General features: G+C 26.5%; 2 protein-coding genes and 1 long non-coding RNA gene across 3 annotated transcripts; 2 read left to right on the top strand and 1 right to left on the bottom strand.

The window, feature by feature from the left end:
• Window positions 1–120: 120 nt before the first annotated feature.
• On the bottom strand, window positions 121–686 carry LOC122514965. The gene is made up of 2 exons (XR_006303183.1): window positions 532–686; window positions 121–401 (listed from the first exon to the last, which is right to left on the bottom strand). It is a non-coding gene; the product is annotated as an uncharacterized LOC122514965 (long non-coding RNA).
• A 1,140-nt stretch (window positions 687–1,826) lies between these two features.
• LOC122514933 (GATA zinc finger domain-containing protein 4-like) lies at window positions 1,827–3,307 on the top strand. Its single transcript, XM_043632080.1, has 2 exons — window positions 1,827–2,420; window positions 2,513–3,307. The coding sequence occupies exons 1-2, from the start codon at window positions 2,323–2,325 to the stop codon at window positions 3,303–3,305; spliced, it is 891 nt and encodes a 296-aa protein (XP_043488015.1). The 5' UTR covers window positions 1,827–2,322; the 3' UTR covers window positions 3,306–3,307.
• Window positions 3,308–4,462: 1,155 nt separating this feature from the next.
• On the top strand, window positions 4,463–14,621 carry LOC122514892 (rho GTPase-activating protein 26). The gene is made up of 21 exons (XM_043632010.1): window positions 4,463–4,479; window positions 4,792–5,035; window positions 6,425–6,582; window positions 7,905–7,976; window positions 8,134–8,235; window positions 8,333–8,443; window positions 8,536–8,640; window positions 9,962–10,033; window positions 10,238–10,304; window positions 10,586–10,683; window positions 10,758–10,852; window positions 10,923–11,004; window positions 11,082–11,184; window positions 11,280–11,501; window positions 11,679–11,784; window positions 11,877–12,204; window positions 12,294–12,483; window positions 12,574–12,727; window positions 12,796–12,852; window positions 14,291–14,370; window positions 14,457–14,621. The coding sequence occupies exons 2-21, from the start codon at window positions 4,876–4,878 to the stop codon at window positions 14,546–14,548; spliced, it is 2,454 nt and encodes an 817-aa protein (XP_043487945.1). The 5' UTR covers window positions 4,463–4,479; window positions 4,792–4,875; the 3' UTR covers window positions 14,549–14,621.
• Window positions 14,622–16,331: the final 1,710 nt, after the last annotated feature.

Genomic DNA, 16,331 nt, shown 5'->3' with positions numbered 1-16,331 from the left:
ATTATAATATCGTTGTCTTGTTTGTTCAGACTTATTTAATTGCATGTTATATTAAAGATAATTAGATTTTTATTTAAAATAAAATTTTAAATATATCTGTGGATATATATAACAACATTGTTAAATACCAACGAACATTTGTTTTTATTTCAAATCTAAAAACCTACTACACAAATCTTTAATTCAATTCAAACTGTTATGAAAGAAATTTCTATCGAGAAACGTTATACAAGTACATTGTAAACAAATAATATACATAATTAATACACTGACATCGATAATGCAATTGATATAGATTCGAAAGTTCCGCCGAAACGTCAACAGCGCCAAAATTTTACTGCGTCAAAATTGTTAACTAAAATCGCCATATTGCTTCACAGTTTCACATTTAAATTCCTGTACTGTAAACGATTTTTATTATCATTGAATTATTGTATCTTTATATAAGTATGAATTATTATAAAAATATGTTTATGTCATTTATTAATAATATATATGAAATTTACACTAAAAGTGTTTTTTAATAATTACATATAAATTATTTTAATTAGTACCGAGACCACCAGTGGGCGACAGTAGATACTTAACGCCATGACGGTACAATACCATCAAAAAATACACTATTCTTTGATAGTATATATAGTATATTTATATTGTATAATAGAATTTTAAATAATTATTTTTAATTTATAGTGTATAAAAACATATGTATGTGCGCCTATAGAAATGCATTTATATCTTCATTTTTATGTAATTATTTTAACGTTCTTGCGCAGTAATATTATTAAAACAAATATAACTTTGTTGAAACAATTATATAAAACAAAAAATGCTAAAATCGGAACGTTATATTCTTCAATTCTTTTTATTACGAATATTATTCTCATTATACACATGCACAACGTTCGGAATGTCATATAAACAACATTGAATAAAAGTATTTTCATAGATAACAACGTGCCAGTCTGAAGGTGAATTTTGAAGAGGACGGTACACAGAGCGTATACTCCGAGCTTTTAGACAATAATAGACACTTGTATCGATTAATTAACAGTTATTTTAATGCACTAATGCACTCTACTTTATATTACAGAAAAATTTTATCATAGTCATCATTGCGCAAGAACGTTAAAATAATTACATAAAAATGAAGATATTATAAATGCATTTCTATAAGCACACATGTTTTTTTATACACTATAAATTAAAAATAATTATTTTTAAAATTCTATTACATTAAATATATAACTCTACTATCTATTCTTTCAAAGAATATATCAGATACTATACATATCAAAGAATACTGTATTTTTTGATAGTATTGTACCGTCATCGCATCTACTGTTGCCCACTGGTGGTCCTAGTACTAACTAAAATGATTTTTGTTACATAAAAGTGTACTTGTGAATTTCTATCTACTTTTGTATTCTTCGGTGCTGTCTATCACGTCAGGTTACTGAAATAAGAGATCAGAATTTGAGGCAAACTAGTGTGTTTTATTGGTGTGGTACAAATTGCGTGTGTGTGAGAATGAATTAGAAATATGTATCTTGTTAAACGTAAACGAATGAATGAAATAATAAAAACGAAGGCAAGAGATAAATGAGAGAACAAACGAATGTGGAATAATTGCATCAAAGAATACAAAAATACATAGAAACTCACAAGTCCATTGTTCGCGTACCCACAAATATTTTAGTTAGTATTCTGACCACCAGTTGGCGTGAGTAGGTACTTAATTGTAGCGTGTTCAATAATATTCAAAATAATTAATAATTCATTGGAAAAAAATATTATATGAATATTTTTGATTTTAAACGTATCAGAAAAGACTTATACAAAATATATAACAAACTTAACAAGAATCTTAAAAAGGAAAAGGAAGTAGGAACTAGTGTTCACGTCTTTGGTCGCTGCTAGTGAGTACGCGTGTGTCTCGCTCGGTGATTGGAAAGGAAGAGAGCGAATAACAGCGGTTATTCATGTACGTGGGTTTTTTTTAGTTATTAGTTTCGCCACCAGAGGCGTGACGATAAGAGTGCCGGAGGCGTTAAATTTTGGCGTGACAGCCACATAATCTAATGACGGTACAATACTATACATCTAACCGGATAATACGATCGTAATTTTATGTTAGGTCGTTGGGTTTCAAAACCGTCGTCATTGTTCTGTTGTTTTTTTTGCGCTTCTCGTAATTGTGTTCTTAGATTTATATCAATAGGTTCGTTGTGCTCTGAATTATTTGTCACGGAATGATCATTTTCTAAAGTAAAATCTGATTATTAATAATTTGTGATACGATCAAATATTTTATTAAGTAACATGCCGTCAAATAATAGATGTTTTTATTTTGGATGTAATAATACAAAAAGATCACGACCTGATTTGGTATTTCACCGGTTTCCCGCAGATAAAGAAAAGTAAGTATTCATTTTTGTTAATAATATTATTATAATAAGTGTTAACAACTAACTTGTACTTCAGAATAAATATTGTTTTATTTGAATGTTAGATTGTCAATTTGGATTCAATATTCTGGCCATCGAGTTGTTAGTGAAGATGACGAAAAATTACAATGGAATCATCGTTTGATCTGTTCTGACCACTTCAATCCAGAAGATTACAAGCCAGGATGTAGGCCAACCTTAAGTAAAAAGGCAGTACCCAAGGATTTCAACGCATCAGTAGTAGTCGTTAATAATGTTATAAATAACAATACTAATAATTACAATAATAATACTGATAATGAGAATAATACTATTAATTATAATAATAGTACTGATAATGAAAATGATACTATTAATTCACGATTGAATTTTGATATTAATTATGGCAATAATGAATGTCAACATTCATCGGACAAGTTTCACGAACAGAAAAGAAGTAGTGTTAATGCAGAAGAAATTATGATGAAATATCTTAATAATTATCGTTTAATGATTAAAAAGCTAAGAAAAAAAAATAATGTTCTGCGACAGAAAATCTTTCGTATGCAAAGAGCCACCACTAAATGGAATTATTCACGTTTAATTGCTTTAACAAAGAATGTAATTAAAAATGAAAAAACATCATTTTTAGTAGAAATGCAACTTAAGCATTTGAAGAAAAAAAGCTGGTCGGACGACGAGAAAAATTTTGCTCTTTCCATTTACGAACGCAGTCCAAAATGTTATAAATTTTTACGAAAGGAATATAATATGGCTTTGCCGTGTGTTACTCTCATTCGCAAATGGATAAACGACAGCAATAATTCTAGAGTTCAAATAATTATGTGTGATTCATTAAATATTACTGATTCCTGTTAAAACGTAATATATATATATATATATAAGGCAATTTAATTTTTTAATTAAACAAAAAAAAATGTAACATATTTGCATGTACAGGAACTTGAAATAAATAAATTGTAACAATGAAAATAAAAAATCATATTATTTTTTCTTCTTCTTCTTCTTCATTCTTTAATTTAGGCAAGTTGCCTGTTTCGTAACGACGTTTTTCTGCCTATTGCACTGTTAAATTGTCGCACCATCGTTTTCGTGGGCGCCCCGTACTTCTGCGGCCAATCGGTGATTTATCCCGTGCAATTCTGCCGATTCTTGTTGTCCATTCTGCTAATAGGCAGTGTGTCGTTTCTATGAGCCGCAAATTTTTTTACGTTGGGTAGGGAGCTAACCTGATCCAACAACCTTCCTCTTTTTCCCGGGCTTAGGACCGGCAACATGATCGCTGACCTTGATCCGTCCAGCTATCATGCAGGCGGAGTTATATTATTTTTTATATAGTTATATTATTTTTTAACATAACAAATTTTTAATACATTCAGATAGACTTTTATAAGAGTTTGTTTTTACAAAAAATACATAATTTAATATTAATTATTTAACTTTTTCGAAAAAATTCATTAAAAAAATACTTTTGCTTTTGAATATGATTTTTTATTTATTCAATCACTAATTATCTTTTTTTTTAATTACTTTTATTTAAAATTAAAAAAGAAAAAAGTATTAAAGAATACAGGAGTATATAAAAGCTAACTTTTTTATCTACCCTTCATTCATTTTAGTTACTATCGGGATCACCAGGTGGCGATAGTAGGTATTTAACGCGATGACGGTACAATACCAAAAAATACAATATTTTTTGATAGTATTGTACTGTACTTATTGTACTTACTGTACTTACTGTACAATACTTTGATAGTTTTAATAACTAATATAATTCTTTGATTGCGTGCATGGACAAATGAGCAAATTGGACAAATGAATGTACGTTACCGATTGGCAGCACTCTACTAGTAGAATGATCGTGATTGGAGAAGTAACTTCCTATGACCACCACGAGATGTCACTGAGATGACCGACAAGGGCGCCATAATGTTTTTACGATTACAATAATTTAGTTAACACATTAGAATACCAGAGGCGCTGTAAACAGTGTAAAGTGACATAAGGTTAATACACGGACTGTCGTTTGATAGTAATTGCTGCAAACATATCTTTTTACATATGATTAACATTTAGATACTTTTGCAATAATTAACATTAATTTATATACGTTTATACATATCATATAAATATACATATATATATATATATATATATACATATAAAAGTTACGTACACATACAAAGTACACATACACATATATATCTCAAGTGCTCGCGCGTACTATACGTATACATACGTGTATTTGCGCGTGTGCGCGCGCGGGTAGTTTGCATGTGTTATTGTATGTGTATGTATGAACAATAATGTGATGAGTTTGCTGAAGTAAATCGTGTTCGTGTAGTGATTTTCATTGCAAGCTGAATTGTCCCTGTTGGCATACTGTTTTTATTAATGACGTTTCAAGTGTAATATATAATTAAGAATAATGGGTGTTGGCCTTAAACCATTAGAGTTTACCGATTGCTTAACTGATAGTCCGTATTTTCGAGAAAATCTACATTATCATGAACGTGAATTGGAAAAGACCAGTCAGCAGATTAAACGTCTCATCAAGGAGGTCAAAGATCTACTGTTAGCTGCTAAGAGTAAGTTGCGTTTCATAGGATATGATCGCGCATATTGTTACTGCACGTATGCAACAGCTGCTACTCTTTTTCGTTTTTTTTTCCTGTAAAATACAATTATGAGCTGACAATCTATCATTCCTAATTATTTTATAAATGGTATTATCTTTCCTCTTTTACTTCCTCTTTTTTTTTTTTTCTACCAATCACGTTACATTTATTATCTCTCTATATCTCTTTCTATTTCTATCTCTGTCTCTCTCACTCTCTCTCTCTCTCTCTGTTGTTCACATTTAATGTTTCTTTCATTTGATAGAAAAACACTGTATACAGGGTGGCAAATAAAAACGAGTCCAATATTTTAATTATAGTACTTATCAATAAAAGTAAAAAATATTTAATTAATGTGAATTCTAAATTTTTGATGTAAATTAACTTTTATTATTTATATTGTAAGCACAAGTTTTTTGATAACGTATTCAATGTATATAGAGGAATTTGTTTAGAAACATATTATTTTAAGATTGTATAGATAAATTTATTTTGAAAATAAACAAAAATGATTATTAATGTCAATAAAGATTAGATTCCTAAGTGCAAATATAATTTGCATAAATTATAGATATTCGATATGTCTTATTTCCATTTGAATAGAATTTTAACGTACGCTTTTAAATATTCTTTGAACTAGTGTATTTCTAAGATAATTTTTCTGTGTACGTTCATTGCGTTGCTTAGAGACTCGCTTACGATATTAAATGCTTATGTATAAAAAAAATGTATTTACATCGGAAGAGTTGATTTTATAACCTTTATTAACATCGTACCATCCGATACTACGTTAACGTTGTATGAAAACTATTAGATAAATGCTAGTAATACCTTTATCGGTATTGCATTTAAAACTATCGAACAAATACAGCTGACGCTTTGTTCGTGTTGCATTCAAAATTATCGAACAAATGTCTGTGTCAGATAGAAGAATATTAATCATACGTGCAAATATTAAAGTCTCAATTAGATATTTTGTATTCCTCTTAATAAGTACTATAAGCTTTCAAAATATTACACTATTTTTTTTTGTACCACTCTGTATAAAATATTTATTACTCTTAGCACGCATAGATAATATCAAACAATTTGTAAAAAAAATGTCTTTCTTATTTCCGTTAATAAAAATTGATTTTTCTGGTAACTCGTATTGTTTATTAACCATTTTATTATTATTATAGATCAAACGTTAATTATTTTAATGTGCTTTTTTTTGTAGCGCTTGAAAAAAAAAAAAAAAAGAAAAAAACAACACACATTTTTCTATAATTCTTCTCTTCTAATTTATCTCTTTGTACATTTTTCTATCTAATACGCATGGAATATACAATTTGACATAAGATTGTGATGGTTTTGTAGATTTATCCCGAGCCCAGCGAGCATTTTCTAAAACACTGCAAAATTTTAGTTTCGAATGTATCGGAGAAACACAAACCGAAGATGAAACTCACATATCGCAAAGTTTAAAGGAATTTGGTAAACTGATAGCATCAATAGAGGATGAAAGGGACCGCATGGTATGCACAAAAATATATATATTCAGTATATAATATATACAAAATAAATATAATCGATGTGATATTTACTAATAATTTGTAACTTTATTCAAATATATCAAAGAACAGGCAGCATACGATTATTTAATAAATATGTATTATTAAGGAATACATTTTACACGAAGAGTGCATCATTGAATATCTTTCTAATTGATTTTATAAATGATACGTATAGTTATAACCATTTATAACGCGTTTCAATCTATACGTAAAATCTGATTTATTATAATATATATAAATTAATATTATTTCTTATATTATTAAAATAAAGTTTTTTATTATTTTGTTCTAATTAAAAATTGTACAAAAATGACATATTATATAGCAAACAATTTGTGATATGTTATGTTTCTATTGCTCTCTCTCTCTGTTTTTTATTCCATTTGTTCTTTCTAATATTGCACTTTGTTTATTCTTTGCTTGCATACACTCTAGAGTGAAAAATCAAGTGTGTGGGACCCCGTCGCAGCATATATAAATTAATTCATTCGGTCAAATTATATGACGTAAGATTTATTCGATACATTCTTGGAGAAATTTTATCAAGTATACTTTTTTATTCGAATATTGTGAAATATATATATATATATACGTATAGATTAGGATTTGTAATATTGTACACATGATTTGTTTTTTGCATGTCGAGTGTCACATATAAAGCACATAACGAAAAGCAGCACAAATATTGTGATATATGCTAGAGACTTCTTTATCAACGATCTAATTTTTCATTATAATTATAATAACATAAATTAACTAAAAATATAAATAATTGTATAAAACCTCTAGCAGAATCACATTTTTTGATATTTTTTTAATATCAATTAGTTTACTATCGTTGAATTCTATTTTCTTTATAATTCGAAATTGAGATAGTTGGAGATTTAGCCCTACATAGTTGTAGAATAATACGTAAAGTGTCTTTTTTACTTTTTCTACAAAAATTCATACGAATTAAAAATTGTTCTATAGTTATTTAGAAGTAGTGGCATATTATATCTTTAACAGGAGAAAAAAACATTTTTTTTTTTAATAAAATTAATATATGTTACTAATTGATATTTTTTAAACAGGCATAACATTTCTATTCGCATATGATGTTTATCAATTTGTTAACTTTATTTTAGAAAAAAAATATATTTCAAGGACAAGTATTTACGATAAATAATATCTTCAAAAGCACGATTATATTTCATTAACAATTTTTATTATATTTATTATTTATCCTCATTTATGTTGCTTTCGATATTTATTATTTCTTTTTGGCAATATTATTTTTTCAGCTTGAACGCGCTTATGATCAAATTATACTTCCTTTGGAAAACTTCAGAAAGGAACATATCGGTGGTGTTAAGGTAGATATATATTTATTTTTTTTTTTTTTTATTATTCTTTAAAATATACTTTCATAATTTTTCACTATTTTCCATTTTTCTAATACATTATAAATTAATATACTAATACGCATATAGATTATTTTGATTATTATAATATATTTTTCTTGCTTTATAGGACGGGAAGAAAAAGTTTGAAAAACAGACTATTAAGTTTTGTCAAAGTCAAGAACGTTACCTAAATTTATCTACGAAAAAACAGGACAATGTTCTTCAAGAGGTATTATTATTATACCATAATTTATTTTTTATATATACGTATCAAAATCTTTCACATGCAAATACATTAATATATTATTTTAATATTAATTTTTTAGGCGGATGCAACATTGGAAATGGCCAAAAGACATTTTTGTCAAGCTAGTTTAGAATATGTGTTCTTGTTGCAAGAGGTACAAGAACGAAAGAAATTTGAATTTGTTGAAACAGTGGGTATAATAATAACATTATTATTATTATTATTAAAGTTTCATTCTCATACATTTTTATCATTTAGTATATAATTAAAAATACTTTTCAGTTACTAAGTTTTATGTTCGGTTGGTTAACGTTCTACCACCAAGGTCACGAAGTAGCAAAGGATTTTAAACCATATATGACTGAATTGCAGTTAAAAATACAAAAGGTTTGTTATCTTCGTCATAATTATATATACAGGATGATAAAAAAAAGGGTCCGATGTATTTAAAGGTTTTATAGTACTAAAAAAAATGTTTAATTAACATGGATCCTAAAATGAATCTTTTCGATGTAAATTAAATTTTATTATTTTTGAGTCTTCGATGTCGTAAGCGAGTCTTTTGATAATATATTGAACGTATATAGAAAAATTTACTTAGAAATACACTAGTTCAAGGAATATTTAAAAATATACAGCAATTCATGATCTGTAAATATTTAACATGTTAATTTGCACTTCTGCAATTGCATTTGAATGAAAAATATTTATGATTTGTATACATTGTTTGCGCTAGGAATTAATCTTTGTTGACATTAGTAATAATTTTTGCTTACTTTCATAATAAATTTACTTTTACAACCTTGAACTAATGTGTTTTTAAACAAATTCTTCTATGTACATTGAATACATTGTCAAAAAACTTGTGTTTAAAATATAAATAATGAAAGTTAATTTACATCATAAAGGATTGGATTTTAGGATTCACATTAATTAAACATTGTTTATTCTTATTAATAAGTATTATGAGCTTTTAACACATTGATACGTTCTATTTGTTATCGTTTATTTCTTTCTGCATTTGTTTAATTTCTAACAAAAGATAAATAATATTTTGTAGATAATCAGATCAAGAATCACTTTGTAAAAATTAATTTTAAAGTAAAAAATACATCTGTTTCATCATAAGACAATTAATATAAGTGCTGAAGTTCAATGTGTTAAAAAATATTAGACTCTTTTTTTTTGACCATTCTGTATATATACAAAAATATTATTTAAATAATAGTATAGTATATTATTGTCGCATTTTTTGTTTTAAATACTTGCAAATTGATTAATCATATGCATTTTAATAAGAGTGATTTTATTGTATATGTATTATAATATTACTATATAAAAATAACTGTTGAAAGCAAAGAAATGTGCTTTAAAAGCACTAACATAATATTTAACATTTATTAGTTTTTGGTGTGGTATATGCAAATTTTACAAATATGTATTTCTTTATCGTAAAACAGCATGTGTCATCGCTATTTAAATATGTCATTTTAAATCAACATTTATCCAATAATATATATTTATATATTTATATATATATAAATGTATAACGCGAAGCAAATTAATTAGATGTACTAATTTTGGTTACATATCATTAATTTTGATCAATTGTTCATTTGAGATTAAATGTTCCAAATATAATTAGGATAACAAGCATGAAGAATTTGCCCACTAATTTTCACTTTATGTGTGCGTATTTTTTTACAAGACTAGAGAGAATTTTCTTGCAACCCGGGATAAAACTGAATCACTTATGAATAAAATGAAGGATATGAAAAAGGTATGTGTTGTTTTCTGTTATTAAAACTTTTCTCAATATTACAAGCTTTTTTATCGGAAACTATTTATTGTGGATATGGGATTATATTTTTTGGAACATGCATGATAAATCATGTACTAAAAACCAATTGAAATAAAAATATAATGATATATTAAATGAAATTAGTATAATGTTTATTTGTGATATTATTTGTGTTTCTTACAGTCAGCCGTGGAGACTGGATTGAACAAACTACATTCACGCGAAGGATATTTATTTCTTATGGAAAAAAGTAATCTTTTTCTTGTATTTTCTTTACTTATATAAAAATGTTGAAAAATTATTATCATTAAATTTTAAAATTAAATTTAATAATTAAATTTTAAAATTAAAAATTCAATTTAATTTAATTAATTATTATTATATATATATATTTAATTATTAAATTAATTTAATAATTAAATTTTAAAATTAAATTAATAATTAAATAAATTAATAATTATTAAAATTATTATTTTTATAAAAAAATTATTTTATGACAAATGATATTTATTTTGTAAAATATTATTACAGAGGCTTTTGGTACAACATGGACTAAACAATATTGTACATATCAAAAAGACACTAAGGAATTTACAATGATCCCATACAATCAACTTACAGGCAAATTTGTAAGTATGTTAACAACATGAAGATTTCTATACTATACAATAACTAATGAATTTTATCGTACCACATTGAACAGAGTAGTAAAGAAACTCTGACGTTAGCATCCTGCGTAAGGCGTATGTCGGATACAATTGAAAAGCGCTTTTGTTTTGATATTACGTCTATCGATAAGTGAGTGATTTGATTCTACTTTGATCTAATACAAATTGCAAAAAGTATATCACAAGATATTTATTTTTAGGCCTAATGTAACATACACGTTTCAAGCATTATCCGAAGAAGATAGAAAATTATGGATGGATGCGATGGATGGTAAAGAACCGGTAAAGGATAACTTCAATATTTTTCCAATTTTCAGTGTTACCATCAATTTGAAATAATTCATTTCCAATCCTTTTAGAGTTATCCTTTAGTAGGAACATCAGTTAAATCAGAGGAAAATATTTTGGACGAAACAGGATTCATGTTTGTATCAAAATGTATTACGGTCCTGGAAGACAGAGGTATAATCATTTTTATATTTCTTAACGATCAATGATTTTAAATTAATTATAACAACAAGTGCGTAAGTAATGGTAATAGACAATTTTTTGTTTAGGTCTAGAAGAACAAGGTTTATATCGTGTCGTTGGTGTTGCCTCTAAAGTAAACAAACTTCTAGCTATGGGCTTGGACAGAAGAAAATTAGAAAAACTTTCTCTAGATGATCGTTTTGAATGGGAAAGTAAAACTATAACCAGTGCATTAAAAACATATTTACGAACGCTTTTTGAACCATTGATGACTTTCCGATACTATAACAGTTTCATTTCAGCTGCGAGTGCGTATAGGTATTCTTTATTATGTTATTTTATTTGCACTTGAGTTTAGTAGTGCTATGTTTCTTTGGTTACAAATTAAATTCATTTAACACGCTGCTTCTCTTATGTAAATGCACTTAATCTACGTATAATCTTAGTAAGATAATAGAATATATTGTGTTTAATCTTTTTAACAGAACACGAAGTGAAAGAAACACGAATAAATGAAATACATAGCCTCGTTTATCGATTGCCAAAGGCTAATTTTAATATGCTGACTCTGCTTATACCTCATTTACGCAGGTAAACATTTAAATGAAGTATTACTTTATATTACAATCTTATTATAATATAATAACAATCTAAATAAAATGATTTCATTTCTCTTCTTACAGTGTAGCAAATAAAAGTGATAAAAATTTAATGACAGTTGGTAATCTAGCGGTTTGCTTTGGCCCGACATTATTGAGGCCAGAAGAGGAAACGGTTGCCTCTATAATGGATATTAAATTTTACAATATCGTAGTAGAAATATTAATTGAAAACTGTGAAAGAATAATAGCTGGTCCTCCGCAAGATATTTTACGCACAACACAAATGATACAAAGTATGGTTACATCGAAAGTAATAGCCGAAACGGATGAGGGTCCCACTACTTCTGGAAATGGAACTTCATTGTTAAGATATCCAGTGCATAGTTCTGTTTCAATACCGCACTCGCACGTAAGTTCATTTTCATATTATCAACATGTTTTAAATAATTGTAAGATTATAAATTTTATATATTTGATTATTTATGATTATTTATGTAGCACGTTGCAAGATCTTATTACGATGGACCATTAACGATTACAACTAAATCACCTTCTATGGATGATAGAAAAAATGGTGATTACGAAGAAGTTGATCCTAGTAGTCATCGTATTCCTGCATATTTAGAGACTCGCAGTGGTCGAGTTAAATTAACTAACGCAAATCTAATGTACCATTCTGCAGATAAAGGTTACATTTCAATTATATGAATATTTAACTATTTCTATTCTACATTTTCTATTACAATTGAGGCGTTATGCATTTCTAATTATATTTTAGTGCTTACTAGTGGTAACACGAGTAGCTCGAGTGAATCAATTGCATCGGATCCACATCCATTTACTGCTAATATTCCGGTTAAACAAAAACGTGGAACCGTTATGTCCACGCATTATCCTGCTAATTATCCACGAAGTAATCCCACGATATCTATGTAAGTAAAAGTTATCTAATATAATAGTATGATATTATAATTATTAACAAAAATGATCATTTTGTCAGTGCTAATACATCGCCAAGTAGTGGTCGTTCCAGTCCTGGTCAAATGCCTGGAATTTGGTACGTCTTATTTTTATATAATTGTTTAACTCATTGTATGTGACTCGCTGAATGCTTAATGTACTTCCACAACCCACATATTTTGAAGTGTTAAATTTAATATCTACAATTTTGATCTTGAATGATTTATGTAACAGCTTACGTAGCTTAAAATTTCATAAACAATCAAAGAAAAGTTTCCTATCAACTCTGTTACGATGTAAACATGCAAAACAGATTTTTAAAAGTTACTAATTTTGATAACGACTGTTTTTTTAATGGCTTATATCTGAAATGCTCGATTGAGCATTTATATATATATATATAAGCAATTAAAAAAATTAAATTAAATTAAATTAAATTAAATTAAAGCGATTGCTTTAAATTTAAAATATAAATAATATCTCTTACAAAACCCACATTCGATCAAAAAAGCTGTGGCAGAATTTATTTATATTTCTTGTAGATTCACTAAAAATAATAATATTAAAATCCATGTGAAACTACGGCCTCTTGTTGTAAAAAAAATTTAAGAAAAATTTAAATTAAATTCAGGATTTATTCTTTTGTGCGTTTTTGTAGTTTTCAATAAATATAGTAAGTCAGTAAGTCAGTAAAACAATGAAGGATTTCAGAAAGATTTTTTTAAACAATGAAAATTAAATTCGTTGGAAAGTTAAGAAAAATTCAATAATTTTGGTGTTCTTTTATTCTGAAAATGCAATAATAATTACAATTATTTTGTCAATGTTTCCATAAGTTTGTAGGATTATTATCATGTAGGTTTTAATTAGTTTGATATTAATTTAATAATAGAAAACAAACAAAAAATTTAAACAAAAAATCTTTTGGACAGTACACAAATTAATTCATAATATTATTTTAATAAAATAATTTTTTATTAATTTTTTATGAACATTTTTCTGATAATATTAAAGTACTTTGTACTTTTAAGTACATTTTAAAGTACTTAAAGTAAATTGATAGTAAAATCAATTTATTTTATCATCAGCCAAAAATCACTGACTACATTTTACTTTCTTTTTTTTTATGTAAAAATAACTTAAAAATTTACTAGTCATTATTCCATAAAAAAGAACATCAATGATAGTATTTAAAAACATTAACACAAAAAGCATACTTCACCAAAATCTGATTTTTCCAATTAAAAATTTCTTTGACAAACAATAACTCGGGATAACAAATATTAGTAATTTTTGGCTGAACGTAAACAATATATGCGCTTTGTTCATTTACATCTATGGATATTAATTGGTTCTTTTACATAAATTAAATTAATTTCAATTAATCAAGTAATGAACACAACGCATTAAAATAAGAAATTTTATAATCAACGTAATAAACTCATTGCGATAGAAGATTTAAATAATTTGTACTAATTCTTCTACTAACTAATAATAACTAATTCTAATTATTTGTATTAACAACTTCTTTTTAGGAGAGTACGAACATTATATGCCTGTTTGGCCGAAGGTGATGGGGAATTATCATTTGAACCAAATCAAATCATCACAAATGGTAAAATTTGTTCTTAAATAAAAACAAATTTCCCTTTTCATAATTAATTGAATTAAACTTATTATATATTACATTATTAATTACAGTTAAGGCTTCTTTAGAGCCCGGTTGGTTAGAAGGCACCTTGAACGGGAAAACTGGACTAGTTCCAAAAAATTATGTCGAACAGTTACCCTGAAGCTGAAGTAACCAAAGAGTGCCTGTGTTGCATTAAATCATATTTACATTCCATATGCACACATTCCCCAAAATATTTTACTCCGCTGCATGTAAATTTCTATATATTGCGGTGTAAAATTTTCATCCAAACTGATAATCATATACATGAAACGCATAATCGTAACTGTATCTTTCTTTGGATACAACGTACATAGTCAATTATACCTTATATATTTCTATGTGAACGTAAACTTATTTATTAGAGAAGAAACATTTTTTCTTTTTTTCTTTTTTTTTTTTAAATATAATTATGCTGTATATAAAGTTACGTATAAAAAAAAAATGTAATGCATACGCAAATTTATAATAGAGTTAATAATATATATACATACACACATCTAATATATAATAAGTAAGTTTTTACTGGAAATATTTGCATCGATATACATACATATATATACATCATTTATATATGTATACCACATCATTTTTAGAAATTCATTCAAACAATAGTCTTTTAATCTCACAATTATTTGAATTGCTGTATTATACATAATATACAAGATAGTATATAGCAATAATCATATTGTGATACAAAGTAAAAACAAATATAAGAGATATAACCGTTACCCCATTATGCTTTTACGAATCATAATATTTAATATTGTGCACATCAAATGAAATATCATACTATGTTATATCGATAATTGATACTATACTCTTCTACTATAACTGATTGTCAATGAGACAAGATATACATAAAATATACATAAATAAAGATATAAAACTATGTTTATTTTTTTTATACTCAGGTCTTTATATTACTACCTTAATAATTATTATTATTTATAATATTGATTAACATTATTTTTCCATATTATAACATTTCATTAAAATCGTATAAATGCTATTTATAATTGATATATATTAATACATTTTTTTACATATATGGATACTTCAATTTATATTATACAAGTATACAGAAAATTAGTAATACAATCTAGCAAATATAATGGCTCACGAAAAGTATTCGAACGTTCGATATTAATATTTTAGAGAATACAAATATGTATGTTAAAATAAATTTTTGAAAATAATGTTGCAATTATTATCGATATTAAAACTTTAAACAATACAAGTACGCGCATGTTAAATTTAAGTTCTTCGAATAATGCTATAATTACTACTATAAGATACACAATTACAAAGATTATGTATATAAATATGTTACGGGTAATGTGTATTACCACGGACACCATTGTCAGTCTACGGAATGCCCAGAAAGGGTGGGGGTGTTTCTATTAATCTATAAAATGTGCTTCAATTGGCTGTATTTAGTGCACAGAGGAAGAGAGGGTTCAATTTCCGTAGTTTGTTTCACTTAAAATCTCATCGTCTACCAAATTAAAGAAACTTTTAATTTTCTTATGTAAATATTTCTTATATTAAGAAAAGCTTTACAAGACCACATTACAATTCATTTAAATAAATTAAAAGGTTCATCTTTGATAACGATGAGCGATTGTTTTAACAATTGTAAACAATATTTGATTTTTTATTGTTATCAGTGTCAAATAAACCTTGGATGAATCTCATCGCAAAAAAATGAAACCGACTAGAAATTAGTGCTGGTGGGGATTTGCGGTTGCTACTCGCAAACATCGAACCAGACATAAAATAAAATAAAAATTGATAAAATCTCATCAACGTTCATCCTAGTCATTAATTTTTTCTATTTAATTTTAAACAATAGTTATAATTTCAATAAATACTTCTTCAAGAATTTTTTTTTTAAATTTTTG

The sequence above is a fragment of the Polistes fuscatus genome, unplaced genomic scaffold, assembly GCF_010416935.1.
Source record: "Polistes fuscatus isolate 324 unplaced genomic scaffold, CU_Pfus_HIC Scaffold16, whole genome shotgun sequence".
NCBI classification, from domain to species: Eukaryota; Metazoa; Arthropoda; class Insecta; order Hymenoptera; family Vespidae; genus Polistes; species Polistes fuscatus.
The sequence above is the reverse complement of the archived record's forward strand: the minus strand, read 5'-3'. Positions and strand labels throughout refer to the sequence as shown.